The sequence below is a fragment of the Artibeus jamaicensis genome, unplaced genomic scaffold (assembly GCF_021234435.1).
Source record: "Artibeus jamaicensis isolate MK-2021 breed Jamaican fruit bat unplaced genomic scaffold, CSHL_Jam_final contig_76, whole genome shotgun sequence".
In the NCBI taxonomy this organism is placed as follows: domain Eukaryota; kingdom Metazoa; phylum Chordata; class Mammalia; order Chiroptera; family Phyllostomidae; genus Artibeus; species Artibeus jamaicensis.
In genome coordinates, this window is record NW_026521954.1 from 19,375,975 (window position 1) to 19,393,040 (window position 17,066).

The 17,066-nt window shown below is 46.1% G+C and overlaps 1 protein-coding gene across 10 annotated transcripts in view; it reads left to right on the forward strand.

The window, feature by feature from the left end:
• The first annotated feature begins 532 nt into the window (after positions 1-532).
• The window catches only part of LDB2 (LIM domain binding 2), a 329,166-nt gene continuing 312,632 nt past the window's right edge, over positions 533-17,066 (forward strand). For 5 of the 10 annotated variants that reach the window (XM_037126831.2, XM_037126834.2, XM_037126836.2 and 2 more), the window contains exon 1: positions 534-919. In XM_037126831.2, the coding sequence (XP_036982726.1) occupies positions 788-919 (132 nt within the window). In that variant the 5' untranslated portion in view covers positions 534-787. Of the gene's footprint in view, positions 920-17,066 lie in introns of all 10 variants that reach the window. The other 5 variants (XM_037126828.2, XM_037126829.2, XM_053672491.1 and 2 more) reach the window with 4 other exon arrangements.

Below are 17,066 nucleotides of genomic sequence, written 5' to 3' on the forward strand. Positions count from 1 at the left end.
TGAAGACTGGGACCAGCTCTTGGAACACCAGCAAGTGGAAACACAACTACATGAGAGGTTAGTGCAGAGGGAAGTCTTCGCTTGTGAGTGAATCACCAGCTCACGTGTGGGGGACCGCGGGGGCGGGGGTTGCGTGTTTCTGTGTGTTGTAGCAATACATTCTGATGCGTGGCAACAGTGTGGCTGTCAGGGGTGAGTGGCTCAGGCAGCCCCTTGAACCACCTATATGCTAACAAGCTTGGCAATCAGATTGTGAAGGGTCCTGGCTGGAGGAAAAAAATTAAAACCAAACCTTAGACCTCTGTCAGACTGCGAGGAGAATTGTATTTTTGAACTAGTCTACAGTGTGGACAGGAAGTGACCTCTCCACAAACTGCTTCTTTAAAAACAAGCAGTGGTGCCTAAAGCTATCCAGCTCCTCTCCCTCCCTCCCTCCCTCCCTCTCTCTCCCCTCCCTCCCTCCCTCCCTCCCTCCTTCCTTCCTTCCCTCCCTCCTCCCGGAGCTCTTGCTAGCTCCCTCTCCGTGCTCGCCCGCCCTCCCTGCCTCCCTCCTTCCTCCTCCCGCCCTCCCCCCTCCCCTGGCTCCGCTCCGCTCCAGCTCGCTACAGAGGGCTCCGGGAGCAGATCGCAGCCAGTGTGCTCAGCCTGCCTGCCTGCCTTGCCTGCCGCTGTGTGTGTGTGAGCGCGTGTGCGTGCGTCTACTTTGTACTGCGAAGAACGCAGCCCATGTGCTCTGCATGGACGTTACTGATACTCTGTTGAGCTTGATTTTCGACAAGCAGGCAAGATGTCCAGCACGCCCCATGACCCCTTCTATTCTTCTCCTTTCGGCCCATTTTATAGGAGACATACACCATACATGGTACAGCCAGAGTACCGAATCTACGAGATGAACAAGAGACTGCAGTCTCGCACAGAGGTAAGTACTTCAACCTCGGGCTTGTGTTCGTGTGTCTTTTTTTTTTTTAATGAAATGGTGCCCGGGGTTTTCCCGGGGTTGCCGGCTGAATTCTGTGGGAAGTGTCCCACTTGGTACTACCACGTATGTGGAAATGAGCGCCAGGATGAACCCACTAGTTTGAACGCTGGATTTCCAGGCGCAGCAACTCTTGGAGCTGGGGCAGTTTCTGCTGGAATCTTGCAATAGACAACCCAGCACTTGACTCGCGTGCCGGGTCCCCAGAAATGCTGCGGTCCCAGAACTCCTGGGTTTGGAGGCTCAGGGTCAGTCCCGTGAGTGTGTCTTGAGATATAATTCCAAGGGATTTGGTGATCATTTGCATCTGGCAAAATATTTTTTTTAACAAATCCCAGAGGAAGTCAGCTTGGACCTGCATTCGTTTTCTTTAAAGTCGTCCAAATTGAAATGGAGGGGGCAGAAGAGGAACCCTGTGTACTTTTCAAAACTAGCCTGGAGTGGGAGGGGGCACATGTTTGTAGATTTCCTTGTTAAATTCAGAAACCAGTTGCTTAGGGCACAGGGGTTCTTGACTCTGTCCTGTCCGGGATGGGATGGGAGTGCCTCCTGAGGGCTGTCTTACCTTCCCCAGGAGCTGGCTCAACCTTCAAGCCAACTTGAGTTTTTGCATATTTGTGATTTTCTGTCTTGAGAGAGGGAGCCTCATTCTCCTGGGCGGGCAACTCTGGGAGTCGAGAGAACAGCACTTTCAGAACTTTCTAAACGCAAAACTCCGGGCTGCCTCCTGCAATTTAAATATTTAATGCCAGTAGACTTTCCTTCTGTGCTGGCTCAGCTGGCAGGTCCTGCTCCCTTTGCCTGGACGTTGGGGCTTTGTGTTGAAGTGTTGTGAGAAGGAGTTTGTTATAGGTGCAGCAAAGTTACTTCAGGAAGTAGAAATCGCTGGGGCTTCAGTCTTCTCTGTAGTGATCAAATCCCCGGAGTGTGCATACAACGAGCTTTTAGAGAATAGCTCAGGTGGAACGTGAGATTGCAGACTGACTCTCAACTCTGGAAAGGAACCCAGCTAAGGTCGTGTGGTAAAACAAGACACACTGGCATGAACTGTCAAGAGAACCCTGGAGGATCCCTGGCGTTGCCTGTATTTAATGCAGCGAGCAAGATGTGACCTGCTTTCTGATTGGCCCAGTGCAGCACAAGGACTGATGTTTTTGGTTTTTTTAAACTAGGTTGTCTTTATCACTGCTGTGTTCTTCATATGTTAATACCTCCTAGATGCTAACTGTAAATCATGGAAGTGTCGCTTTCCCTGGAAGTCAGTAGCTTTACAGAAGTATAAACTGTTTTGCTTAGAGTGGTGAGTTTTGGGCAGGCAGTGACATTTGTGTGTGCTGTCGTGTGTGTAGTTGTGTGTTATAGTTTGTGTATATCATGCAGACCTGGCAACTGGGTGCTGGAATCCTAAACTGTTGGCCGTCGTCACCTGCTTTCAGAATTAGGATAAAACATGTCTTCGGGTTCATGCGCACATTAATTGCCATATAAATTTGAGGCAAAATACGTCTTAGAAACGTGACCAGTTGCAAGAGAGACCAGGAGCCATTATGGCTCAACTCTGGAAGAGCAACAACAGGATTTAAAAATAACCTGTGTCCCCGTCACATTTTGGAAAGTTTTGGGGGAGCTGCAGAACCAGGCTGTTTTCCTATCCTCCTTGCTTAGGGCGGAAGGCGGGTTCCTTTGGTGTCCGTGTCCCCTGGTGCCCCTTACTGACCACTCGGCCAGGGTGGGGCCGGGAGCTCCGTCTGGGGGACTCCTCCACCCAGCCTGATCCGAACCTTTGGGGTGCACCAGGGTCCCCACTTTTATTTCTCATGTGAGACAAAACCCTCGAAAAGCCCTCCACTTATGGTATGTTTTTAAAAATGGCACATCATTACCTATTTATTTATTTATTTATTATTTATTTTTTGAGAGCTCGACTCAGGTATTCCTAACCTTTGCATTGCGGATATTACTTTTAAAGATTGCCTCTGAGTTGAAAAAAAAAACTGCTTCATAACTCAAGAACCTGGGAAGGAAAGTTTGCTATGACGAGTCTTAAACACTGATGTAAACCTCTCTGGCTGGGACAGAAAAGCACTCTTAACTGTTCTTTTGGTGTGTTCTAGAGTCAGTCTTGAACACTTATCCCCTATAATTGAGATCTTTTCTTTAATTGGCCAAGTAGTGACTGGCACTGCCTTTTCCTTTGCCAAGCAGTAAATAATGTCAGAACCCAAGACCATCCATTTTTTTTTTCACTTTATATGAAAAAAGGAGAGAATCACATCATTGCCCCTAAGGTATTTAAAATATTCACATTAAACTTGAATCATGGTTTGTAATTGGAAAAAATATTTAGAAACAAATAACTTTTCATGAAAAAGTTACACTTTTGTGCCTTTCCCAGAGATGATTATTTATGATAGTTATTCTGACCCAGGGAGGGATTGGTCAGGATAAAATACAGTAATACCCAGCAAGGGTTACCAATTTATTCACACACAAAATCAAATAGATTGTTGAGCAATTACACTGAGAATTTAACCAATGCATCCAACCATTTTTGGGAAAGAGAGACTCGGCCTCTCTCCTCTCGCTCCTGGCTCTGGGTCCTATGTTACCTTCTATCATTTCCTTGGCTCAATACCAGCCCCACACACACACACACGTGGGGAATGTTCTCAACTCCCCATTCCTTTTGAACATGGGCTTGGCTAGAAAGGCATTGTAGCTAGTCCTTTTGTGATGAGTAAATTATAATCAAGTCCGGAGAAATTTCCTGGCACCTTCATTTTTTTATGGAAAGGAAAGAAAGTCTGGAAGAACCCTGGTGTTTCTCTGCTCCCCTTTCATTGCGAACCCCCAGGGCATTTCTCCTGGGGATTTATGCATTTCTTCCAGTGAAGTCAAATCAAAGCCCTTCAGAGGCTGGGTAGTTTTAGTTTAAAGAGCATTAGATTGGGCATTAATCTTGTTTCAAACTTGTTTCTGTAATTTACTAACTGGTTGGTATGGATCTTGGTTCCTCATCTGCAAATTTCCTGCAATGCCCTTGAGTTAAAAAACTCTTATGCCACCCAGTCCCCGGTTGCTTTTCCTGGGTGTGAGAAAGTATTGTGAACTAGAATAAAGAGTGCAGACATGGGTTCTTTGCTCCTGGTATTTAGTTCAAAATCACAAATGGTCCTGAAACAATCTGGGTAATGACGGTGGTAGAAATGTTGAAGACAGAGACCCTGCCAGTCTCGTTGAAAGCTAGCCCTTGGAGCAAGGAGTTCCTGGAACCAAGTCAGTACTCAGTAAACATTTAACTAGCCCACGGATCCATGATGGAGTACATGCAAGGGGAGAGAGAGAGTCTGAGAACTCTGGTGTTGAAATTATTAGCACCTTGCCTGAGAAACACAATTGTGATGCCCTTGGGAATGTGGCAACTCCTGAAGCTGCTGTGGGCATCTGCTACCCACTCCCCTAAAAGGGCCCCCCCCCCCCCGCATTCTCTGCACCTATTTTATCATGAGATCATTTAGATCCCTAGTCTTTGTGGCAAAAGAAAGCAAGGGTCTAAGAGATTACAGAACCTCATCTCCTTTTAAAGGAATATGGATGCATCGCAAAAGTAAACAAAAACAAAAACGAAGTTTTCAATGCTGTTGGCTGTTCTGGCAAATAGGATGTCTTTGCCTATTCAGAATCTCAGTGGAATTTCATAAAGAAATGGGTGGGTGTTTGCCCCCTTTTTAAATGAAGTTAAGAAAGATGCTGAGATTTGTGTCATGCTGTTGGTCACCGCAATTCCCAGCCAGTGGGAAGGCATTTGCTTTGCTGTTGCATGTGCCACTGTGAATTGACCTGGTGTCTTTGAAAATTCAAGCACTGGAATGGGCTTGCTGAGCCGAATGTACTCTGGAAGAACACAACCACGCAGTTGTATAGTTTAATCCTGCACACCAGAGGACCACCAGATAGGATACGAAAATATGTTCCACGGAGTTCAGAATTTGTCTTGTAAAGAGCTCCCAGAGCAACAGAAACTATTTTTTTTCATTTCCTGAGGTTTGTGCTATGAGATGAAAATATAGGGAAAACAGGGGCACGTCATAGGGACCTTCGTAGTGACGGGATTTAACTAATGTTGGATCGTTACAGAACCTAAAAACTTTTATCAAGTAGAGTTATAAACATCCTGTTGTTGACAACTTTCCTATGCCATTTCCTCATTCAAATGATAAAAAATGTCTCCATGTTAAGTGAGGATGTTTTTAAGTATATTTTTTCATGTTGTCAGGATGCTCATTTGAATAAAATACCACAAACATCAGAGAAGGATGGGTTTCATCTGTATTTCTTCCCTTTTGAGAGTTTTTTTTTCTTTTATCAGTATTACACACCTCACTCCAGAAGAGAAAACTGATTGCATTTGGAAGCTGCACACACCAGGGTTTTATTAGAACTACAGTTTTTAGTTTTGCGGGGTTTAACAGGAACATTAAAAATGGCCAGAGACCTTGGAATTTAAACTTGCTGCTTTTCACCCCTTCTCAGCTCAAACTCCCTGGGGATGATGTGGGAGGGGATGGGGGCTCCCAGTCTTTTCTTTGGGCTTCATTTTTTCATAGTTCAGTCCCACGGTTTCCAGTTGTAACATCATGTTTATTCATGGAATGGCTCAGGATCATTGATGTTCAGATGGAGTCTAGTTACAACGAGATTAGGTATTTTGGATGGGGGGGGAAATGAAAAATGCTTTGTGATAACTTGGAAATTTTTCCCCCTAGAAATTTAGAAAGAAAAATGTTGCTGTTACTCTGAGGCATATAAATGATTTTCAGTTCAGTGCTAAACACAGAACTTTCCCAGTTTTTTGAAGGGGGTCGGTAAGGGGTGGGGGGAGGAGGGGCAGTGGTAAGGAAAGCTATTTTGAAAATGTTAAATGAAACCAAAAGTGCAGTTTAAAAAATGAGAACTTGCAAACTCTTATTTTTCAAGATCTCTACTTGGCCTCAGAAAACACCCTGCAGGACTCTTGTGTGGATTTTATTTTCCTGAGGTCTTTTTTTTTCTTTCCATTTTCTTTCTATGGGAACTGTTTTTAATTAAAAATTGCTGCAAACTAACTATTCGTAGGAGGCCACAGGGGGAGAAGAAACCCCTCAACTCACGTTCAGCGCAGATTCTTATCTGCCTCAAGTCGACGCACAGTTAAATTTCTCCCTTTTTTGGTGTGTAAATTATGATATAGGATACAAAGCAGTATGCATTTTTTACACATTTAGCTTTTTGTTTGGGTTTCAGAAAGAAATTAATTTAAATTGTATGGAGAACAGGGCTATAAATCTCCTTTTATTACATTTGTCCACATTAACTCATTTTTCACAAGGAACACAGACTGCCCCCTTTCTGAACAAGGAAACAAAACATAAAAACAAACAACCTCGAACATTCAACTGTATATACACATTGTCAAGAACGAGATTCATAAACTTACTTATTTGGATTTGATTGGTGGGTCTCAAAACATAATTGAGCTGGGAAAGCAATCTCTGAAAGTGTCAAGACAACAGAGCTTTAAAAATACAAAAATATTCTAATGATGGAGATAGTACATTTGCCTTTGTTATTTTCTGACCAAGATAACTGTTGCTCGCTCTTTCTTTCTTTCTTTCTTTCTTTCTTTCTTTCTTTCTTTCTTTCTTTCTTTCTTTCTTTCTTTCTTTCTTTCTTTCTTTCTTTCTTTCCCTTTCTCCCTTCCTTCCCTCTTTTCTTCCATTCTATTTTCTTTTTTTATTAGTTTGATCCTAGGTTTTTAAAAAATAATAAATTCTAGCAGCATGCAGCCGAACATGGGCAATTATTAACATTTAAAACAAAATTCCGTCATTCTTCAAGAATTCGCATACTTTTGGCAACCACTGCACCAGAGCCTGAAAATACAGAGCTGATGGAGGCATTTTCTGTCATCCGGACGCTTACAATCTGGTCATGCAGGGAGACGTGGGAACCGACTCCCACAAGGAAGGTGCTACCACGGATGAATGCAGAGTGCGGTGTGGGTGTATTACAGGCACGGACTGAAAGGTGTACACATTTCCGAAAGGTAGTCATGGTGACAATAACCAGCATCTGTGCCGTGTTTGTGTCTGCTGGTCACAGTGCTGAGCACTTTTTTCCAGGTCAGCTCATGTAACGCTCATAATCGCCGTCTGAATCAGGTACTAGTAACCTGTGCGTCTTTACGGATGAGGAGGCAGAGGGTGAAGCAAGTTGTCCCAGGTCACACAGGTGGGAGTTTCGTTTTAGGGGTTGTGCTGGTGACTACTCTGCTATAGCACCTCTCTTGAGATAAGAAATACCAGCTAGGATTCTAGTTTCACGTGTGGAAATTTATTAGGTGAATACATTCATTTCCACCCCCCAGGATAGGTTTATTTTGTCAGTGGCTGGAAAGTTGACCCCAACCACCAAACTTGATTAGGCTATTTGTCTCTCGAATGTCTCATTTCAAAAGGAACCATGTGAAATTCCAAAGGATGGAGCCAGAGTAAAAAAAAAAAGAACCCAAATCACACTCCCTGTTGAATAATGAATATCTTTTATATTCCTTGAAGTGGCATTATCTGAAGACTCCCTGGAATTGCTATGGAATATTGTGCATCGTCATTTAAAAGTTTAATTATTTTACTTAGGAAATGCTTAGGTTTCCGTCAGCGCTGGGCTCTTCTCAGGCGAGTGCCGGGGAAGATGGTCTTTTAATCGTTTTAAGCAGTAGTGGGAGGACCAGAGAGAGGATTTCATTCATGCTGGTGCCACGGCCTCCACATGTAAGTGCCAGGAGATTAAATCAGAATTAGAATTTGGACCAGCATCGGCTTCCTTTGTGGGCAATCTGTTGGGCATCTTGGGGAAAGTAAAGGCACAGAGGGAAGGAAAAGAGCGGCCGCAGCCTGCTTTGGCTCCCACTCTCCGCCAAGGCAGCCCCGGTCAGCTCTCAGCTCTCAGCTCACAGCCAGCGCTCAGCTCTTCCCTGTGTCTTCCTGGAGGCTGACGTTTCCTTCCCACCCTCCAGTAGTGACCTGAGAGGCCATTGTCTGTAAATGCCTGCCAATTATTGGAGAGAAGAGGGACCTCCTCATCTGATTCGCCCACCAGGCCCAGGGTGCATGTGCTCTGGCTCTCCTCCGGCAGGTTGGGGACCGGAGGCACGTGGACAGGACATCCCACAGCTGCGTCTTCTCACGCCCCACTCCAGGTGCTCCCCCAGAGCCAGACGGAGGCGGCCCCACCCTGTAGGAGGCCGAACGCCGCGCCCAACCCTCTTTTCACTCCCACTTTTTGACCAGCCTGATTTGAAGTTTTAGTCTTCCGATGAAAAACTGTACACTTGGAGTGAAAGATTTGGCAGACCCCCCCTGGAGAGGAGGGACCCACCTGGTTGTGGCGATGTCATGAGCCCTGTCCCTTGGTCCTAAGCTCCTCTTTCCACCCTCTGTTCCCCACAGGCAGCCAGGTGGTAGTTTTGAAGAACAGAGCAGATGATGTCACTCTCTAGCTTCCCCTTATACCTGGAACGGGATTCATACTGTGCTGTAGCTTCTTTAAAAATCGTATTTTATCGTTTGTGCTATTAGTGTGGTCTCCACCCTTTTCCCCTTTGCCCGCCTCCAACCAGCCCCATCCCTCAGACAGTCCCCACACCGTTGTCCTGTCCATGGGTCCTGCATGTCCGTTCTTTGGCTACTCCTTCCCTTTCTTTCATCCCGGCCTCTGCCCCCTCCCACAGCTGTCATCTGTTCCAGGTGTCTATTTCTGTCTTCACTGTAGCTTTAAGGCTCTATCGATCCCTCTTCCCGATGGCCCAGCCTTTTCTCCTGCCAGGTTTCCACTAGACTCCAGTCACAGGGGGCTTGCTGTGGATTCATGAACTTGCCCAGTTCATTCACTTCGCAACACCTTTGCCCTCAGTGCTGGAATGGACACACGGGTTCCTCTGTAATAACCCGTATACGTATGGAAAGCTCTGATTTGCACTGGAATTTAGCATGTTGTTGGCTTTATTTGCAGGTAATCAAAAATCTCAAAAAAACAATGAGGGCAATGAGGCTGAGCTCTGGAACTCAGCAGTCCCTCTAGGGCTCAACGTAAATGTCCCTTTTCCAGAGAGCCTTTCTTCCTTGATCTACCCAATGAAACCGAGCCCCCACCTACTCACCTTCTATTGCACGCCCTGAGAGTTTCCGTCGCAGCAATTGTAGCCCCTGATATTTTCTTGCTGGTAGTTTTATTGCTCAAGTGTCTGCTTGTCCTCCTTAGAAGGTGAGCTGCAGGAAGGCAGGGACCAGCTTCGTCTTGTTCAGGCTGCCTCCCAGGGCCCCACAGCACATCGTCGATATGCAAAATCTATCTGCCGAATAAAGCAAATTAAGTTGTACCACCACTGTCTGGATTGGCAGTGGGATTTGCCTTGAGTCTTACCAACAATTACTTACACTTACAGTTGGAAAAGAACCTGTGAGCCTGTAGCCAGATGAGCTGTCCCTGATAGGATGCTCAGCCAGACCTGCCGCAGAAGGAAGCCTGAGAAGGAGGATTTCTGCTGCCGAGGGAGGGTTGACCTGAGAATCTTGCCCTCTGCATGTTATGAATCTGTTGGGAATCTCCGAGTTCTGATGAAAAATACAATTTGTGAACTCATTCTAGTGTTTTTTCTCGTTTGATATTTCCACCACTCCTCCTCCTTTGGATCTGTCCACCTGGGGGCCCACAGCCATGAACTGTGATACGAATATGATACTACCTTACATTTCCGTGGGCACTTTGCACTTCAGGACGGTGTTTCCAGGACCATAAATTAGCTTATTTGAAGTGATTCACACAACAAAATATGGGGAGTTATATTAGTATATGATGCCATGGTCCATAACGACCTTGTGTTTGTTCATTGCATGGTGGTGGTGGCAGGAATATGAGAGAGAGCTGCTTGCTCCAATCAGACTGTGTCTGTGTGTGTTCTGGTTGGCAAATATGCGCAATTGTTTTCCACCCGTGTTTTCTCCTTTGGAACGAAAAAAGTGATGTACCTGGAATGTAAAGATCTGACCTGAAGTAAGACTTACAATAAGTGAAAATTTGGGTCCAAGTCCTGGCTTTGCCTCTTGGTTGCTACATGATCTCAGGGAAGTTTCTCAACTTTCTGCACATTCGTTTTCTTAGCCCAAGTCTCAGGTCAGCAGCCAATGGCTAATGCACGGGCAACGCCTTGTGTGCGGCAAGTGCTGCTGCTCCTGCGCTGCGTGCTGCGGCGATCACGCCGTCCTCGTTCTCCACCCAGAGGCTGCATGCCTTTCACATGCCCTGCAGCAGCCTATTCAATTTAATAAACCACACTCACAGTGGCCTGCTGTAGGGCCTGTGAGTTGGATGCTCTCATAATACAGGGTGATGTCGTCGGGGCCACACAGTGGCCTGCTGAGTTGGATGCCTGTGAGTTGGATGCTCTCATAATACAGGGTGATGCCGTCGGGGATTTCCACCTTTATCCGGTCGTGATGACACAAGGGTCCTACACCTTCCTGTGGCCATGGTCTCCCCCAAAGTCCAGGCCATAATGACCTCAGACGCGTGTGGTTAATGGTGAAGAACTGACCAATATACGGCACACGTGCATGCCATTCTTTGGGGGGAATCTGCATTCGCTGTTTGTAAGAACTCAGTGGAGACGCCACACATTGAAATGTCCCTCACTCCAGTGCCCGTGCAGTCCATGGGAAAGGGGCGCCGCGGCGGGCAGGAGAGGGCACACCTGCTGGCCTTGACTGGCCGTTTTGTCTAAAGAGGTGCCCTTCTCCGCGTGCAGCCTAGCAGGGACTTCTCCAAGGGAGCTGTGTCAGCACTGATCAGAAGCCTGAATGCCCACTGCGTGTCCGGACTGATAACAGCCCTGCCAGTTGATCAGCTGTGACGCCTCGTGGCTGACTCTTTCACACAGTGGAAGCGCGTGTGGGTAGAGCAGGTGATGTGCTGAACGGGCCGTGTGGCAGCTTTGAGGCCAGAGGGGGTCAGGCTGATGGGGAGTAAAGCCACCTGCCTCTAAGGGGCTGGTTTGTTCCATGTGTGTCGGCGTAGAGCCTCCTTGGTTTTCCAGATTGAGTTCTTTAAATTACACATGCCTTCTCATACTTCATTTCACTGACCAGGTCACCGGAGATTCTTATTTCGAGTTCCACATTAATCATATTTTTTAATCAGCCTTTCTAGAGAATGACCTGACATAGTTCAAACATTAAATTGTTTGCATGCACACACAGGTACTATTTCAGAGAGGGTAGCGCTTGCTAAATTTTGCTTCCTGACATCAGCCGTTCCTGGGACTTGTCAGGGTTTCGTGTGCAGACTGAGATGGCTATAAGACTACAGCTGGAATAAAGCTGAAGTACTAAACAAGGCCGTCCATGTGGCGGGGCACAGCCACAGGACTTTTCTTATGCCTTATAATGTTAGCCCCAATGCCCCTGCAGTTGACCGAAACTTCCTGCTTGAAATTGAAATTAAGAAGTTGGCGCATAGCCCCTGCTTTCAAAAGGTCCTGGGGGAGAACATTTTATGGAGACTGCCACTCCCAGATTAGCTGCCCCTAGAGTTTCAGGGCTAGAGTAGACATCTAGCCCTGGAGAGATCATCTAGCCCAAGCCCCCGGTTTTGGAGGTACAGAAATTGGACCCGGGGGGGCTTACCTGGTGACACAGTGCTGCTGATACAGAAGGGGTGTCAGGTTTTTAAAATCGGAGTACTAGTTGCCAAGGTATTAACCAGGCACTGGCCAAATTGTACACTCGTACCCACCACTAATTTTTACTTCAGTCCTGCAAAAACTCTCACGCTTCAAACCCTGTTTTCCATTTGCAGTTTTCCAACACTGATGGTATCAGTGTTTAGTATCATCCTGTTGGTGTCGAGAACACATCACTAACCTTCATTGTTTTCAAACTCATGATTACTTCTCTTGCCAATTTATTCAACATAAACTTTCATATGCTTTAAATATATTTCTGACCTTTAAAACATGGCACATTTTCAATAGAGAGTACTTATTAATATGATAATGTACAAAGAGGTAAGTATGAATTGTCTTTAATTCTATGTAAAAAAAAAAAACCTCCTGTTAGCATTTTAGTGTGTAAATCTAAGCATAGGAAGATACACATCAATGTTTTCATGCTTAGGAACTTACTGAGCATCCTTTTGACCCGCTCTTTTAACTAAAATTATAAGTATTTCACCATGTTCTCAAAATGTAATTTTGAGTTACCTGAATTATTTACACATCTGTTTATATTTTAAAAATTAACAGCATATGAAACCAGTAGCATGGCATGGAGCAAGTTAATTTATGGTGCCATTTGGAAGCTGTAGTTTCCGTTCTAGGGGAGAAGTGGTGTCTCATAAAAGGGGCCGTGTGTTGGGCCGTGTGCAATGTTATCTCATTTTTCCTGCTGGATCAAAGAGATCGTTGGGGTCAGGTCCTATCTTACTGCTGTCGCGAAGGATCGTGGCAATGGACACTCTCTGTGGCCTATAGCAGTGGTTTTTCTTCAAGGCACATTTATTTCACAGAGGCAGCCATTCGGGGACCAGATTCTGAGTTATCACTGTTTTCATATGGGAAGTGTGTGTGTTTTATAAGTGAGCCTCACACACGGGTGATGCCATCACAGGGCAGCCACGAGGGTGCCAGAAGACCGGCCCCTAACCGTAGCAGAGGCATTAAATGATTACCTTCCGGAGTCACGCAGACTTATTTCTTTAGTTCCTAGTTGTGTGAGCTTGGGTAAGTTGATCTACCCCTCTGGGCTGCCCTCACGGAAAATGGGCCCATAATGCCGTGATCTATGTCCTCAGTTTTTATGGGGATCGAGGGAGGGAATTCTTCTAGTGATTAGCATAGTGCCTACACCCCTAAGTGTCACTATTACTTTTACACACATCAAACATCTATAGAATATGGTATTACTGGCCTTGAGCTGAAGGGGGCAGCACCCCTGTGTTGAAAGAGCCTTGTAAGAGCACACATTAAGGATTTTGGGGGGCAGGAGGGTCTGGAGGGATGAGTGGGAGTTTGAAGTTTGAGAAGGGTGGCGTGTTTTTGGCAGAAGGAATAATGGCACATGCCAAGAAATTGAGGCTTGAAAGGTGGTGTTCTGTTTGAGGGAGGGTGAGGATGAGGATGAGGGCTGGGGTGGGTGTATGACGGCGTGGGCACGTGCGTGCGGTGGGGTCGGTGAGCAGGACCCTGGTCAACCCGGCGAGGAAGTAGGGAGCAGTTTGTGAAGGCTTTGGTCCTCAACATTTAGAGACTGCGGAGCTTTGGCCTAGAGAGTACGCACAGGGCCCTGGTGGGATTGTGTAGTTTCTCTTAGCCGTGGTTTTCTCATCTGGAAAATGATACCACAGAAATCCTCACCTCATAGGGGTATTTTAAAAATTTTAATGACATAAGTCCTTTAAAGCCTTAGACTAGAACCTGGTCCACGTACCTCACTACCATATCATGAGGATTCTTTTTAAAAAAATAATTCATTTCTTTATGTTTAGAGAGAGGGGAAGGGAAGGAGAAACATAGGGAGAGAAACATCAATGTGTGGCTGTCTCTAGCACACCCCCTACTGGGGACCTGGCCCTCAACCCGGGCATGTGCCCTAATTGGGAATCGAACCGGTGACCCTTTGGTTTGTAGGCTGGCACTTGGTCCACTGAGCCACACCAGCCAGGACAATCAACATTAGATTCCACTGTTGGGCAAAGGGGACTGATGAAGAGTATTTTGTTTGTTTTGCCCGGGCACCGAAACCATTTGCTCTGCCTTTGAGCGAGATGACTCAGGTCACTTTGTGGAGGGTGGGCTGGCAGTCTGTCTGGGGGCCTGTTTGTCTGTGGAGAGGAAGGGATCTGTGGACGGGAGATGCACAAAGGAAAATCACACACACTGACTGGCTGACTGAGCTATTTTTAGCTTTACTACATCCGAAGCAAAGAACGGATTTTCATGGCATTTTTTTTAAGATGCAAAATTACCATAAGCCAAGTTTCTGTAAGTTGCCCAGGGTCACTTTATTTGTCCACCAGGTGTGGTTCATGAAAATGTTAGTGGCCATTTTAGGGGGTGGGTCCCCTGGGTCTCCAGCCCAGACAGAATTGGGAAACCGGAGGGATGTGCTGTGGCTTCCGGGAGAACTGCCGCAGCCGACAGGCAGCCAGCCTGGCACACGTACCCCCAGGGCCGCAGCGGGGAGTCAAGGGAAAAGGCTGCGTCGGGAGAGAGAGATGGTGGAGGGGTTGCACCCTTGCCCCATCTGGCACAGGTAGCATGCGTCTCTGGGCCTCGGTTTCCACAGGCGGAGAATGGGAAGAACACCATGTGAACATCAGAGAAACCTCTTGAGCAGTAAACGAGTCCATGGAGGGAAATTGCCATGACCGGGTGGCTCTTCCCTTCCGTATGTGACATGTCATGTCACGTCTCGGGCCCACGGACTTTTGTACATTTTTGTGATGTTTCCTGAACTCTTCTCCCACCTCCCTCCCTCCCTGAATCCCTCCCTAACTTGAGCCTGGGGCCTTGGAGAAACCTTTGCTTTTCCTGAGTCTGTTGGCTCTTCTGATGTCTCTGGACTAGATGAAACGTGAACAAGGTGCTTTCGTGGGCTCCAGAGTCTCTGGTTCCCATAAGGTGAACTGTTGTTTCTGTTTTCAGCTTCACATTAAAAATAAAATCCAGGTAGATCACGTGCTACCTACTGGCTCCATCCAGCTTCCTGCTCTTTCTCTCCCTCCTCCTTTGGTGAAGGGATCTTGCTGAGTCACAGCATCTTGCTTTTATACAAAACATGGCTGGAGCTGGAGAACCATTCCTTGCCTCCTGAAGCTCTGTGCCCCATTGTCTTCAAACCTGCGCATGAAAGAAGGCCCGAGATTGTTTTTTCCTGGCATTAGAGAGGAACCTCGGCATGCAAATGCAGAATATATTAAAATTACAGAGTTCAGGGGGTGCCCCATATAGTGAGTTGTTTTTTTTTTTTAAGAAAGGTTAAAATGTGTCTTAACCAAGATTAGAAAATAAGCTTAAGGTGTTAGGTTATTCCAAAAAATCTGTTAATGCTCATTGGCTAAATGCATTAAATTGCTTTGAAATCACTTGTGTGCACTATTTTTAAAGCTGCTTTGCTGGAATGGTGATTTTAAAACTATTTTTTTCCAGACTCAAAACTTTGCATTTGTCTGTTGAAAAAAAAAAAGACTGTATTCGAAACAAATAAACATTAAAACATAGTTTATTATATTTCCAGGCATTTGTCTGAAAGGAAAATATGTCAAGACATTTATAGTTTGAAACTGAAGTCTCTGCCTTAATTCACTGCATTGTATTTCCAAGGAGCCCAACCGTAGGTAATATTACCAGGTCTCTGGGGAGCGCCTTGAAGGGTTACCAGATACTGTGGGTATAATGAGAGAACGGGGGAGGTGGGGAGAGAACGGATGGGGAATGGTTTCCAGTCCTAATTCTCTATTTCCTGTGATTTTTTTTTAATGGAGGCAAGGGAAAAGGAGAGAAGAAAGAACTCTGCTGTTACTTTTATTAAGGCTTTGATTTTAAAAACCATTTAAGAAGTAGCATTCGCTTGGCACCCTGTGGTGTCCACGAAGGGATGCACTGGCTCATTCATCCCTCAGTCGCCTACTGAGTTTTTGGGCTGTGTGCTCCGTGATGGAGGATGACAAGAGAGTCTTGCCCTCAGGGTGCCCACAGCCTAGTGGGAAAGACAGCCCGCTGAACAAGCACTTATGGCAAAGGGTGACAGGTGCCCTGATGGGGAAGACCGGGCTGTGGATGACATTGAGGATGCAGAGTACCCCAGCAGAGATTGTGGTATTGAGACACACATGTGCACACTCACACTCTAAGTTACTTATGTTACAAAGTTGTGACCCAAATATTCCTAGTGTTTTTAATCTAGGGCACTGCTAACTTTTTGATGATGCTGCATATCAGGTGATTTTTAGAGTGATTAAGCTGCTTAAATCTCCAAAACCAGCGAGGCAAAGCCAAGCAGCACTGATGCCCAGTGATGGCTGCCTCCTGGTCCTGTAGCCTATCATCACCGGAAGTCCGGGCCAGGTGAAGTAAAGTGGCTACTCCTCTAAGCCTACTTAAAAGCCAAGATATGGCCAAAATAGTCTTTTTCCCCCTAGGTCATAGAAAATTATCTGAATATAAGGTAGAAAATTTCATGCTTACCTAGGAGGTGAAGAGTAATTTTTGTGAAGCTTCTGGATTGTTACTTAGTGTATCTTTAAAAAAATCCTCCTACTGCAACTATCGCTTATAGCTAGATAATATTGAGAGAAGTTTAGGAAGAAAACAGATCATGCAAAGCCTTGAATAGTTAGAAATCCATAAAACTGAATACAGGGGACTGGATGAGAGGAAAAGAAAGCAGAATCTCAAACTCAAGAGCAGAACCAGTGATGATCAGACTGCGCCTTTACTGAGTGTTTGCTGCACACCAGTCTCATTTGTCAGTGCCTTACCTCATTGTCTCAACGAAGCCACACACCAGTGTGGTGAGCATCGGTATTATCACCATTTTTCAGAGGAGGAAACTGAGGCTGAGAAAGGCTTCGTGATTATCGCAGGGTTTCACAAGGGCCACCATGCAAGGGTCACCATGGCTCGAACCTGAGTGTGCCTAAGTTTAAAGCTGATTTTCACATCTCAATTCTACTGACTCCCCAGGCACTGCCCTGTTTTACGGCTGCTTAAACTGTAAGGCATGGCTGAAGCCTTCTCATTGGTTGATGACTTGGTCTTTGGTTCCTCAGTGGGAACCAGTGTGTGCACACTGAGAACTGAGTGTACGTGGAGAATTCACTGTGAATGTCACATCACTGTGGCCTTCTTGAGCTCAGGGGCCATGCCTGGTTCGTCTTTGGTTGAGCAACGCAGAACATAGGGCCAGGTGCAGGAGAGATGCTCTTCAGGGGCTGTGCAAACCCATGGCCTATGGGCCACATGAGGCCCAGGATGGCCATGAATGTGGTCCAACACAAA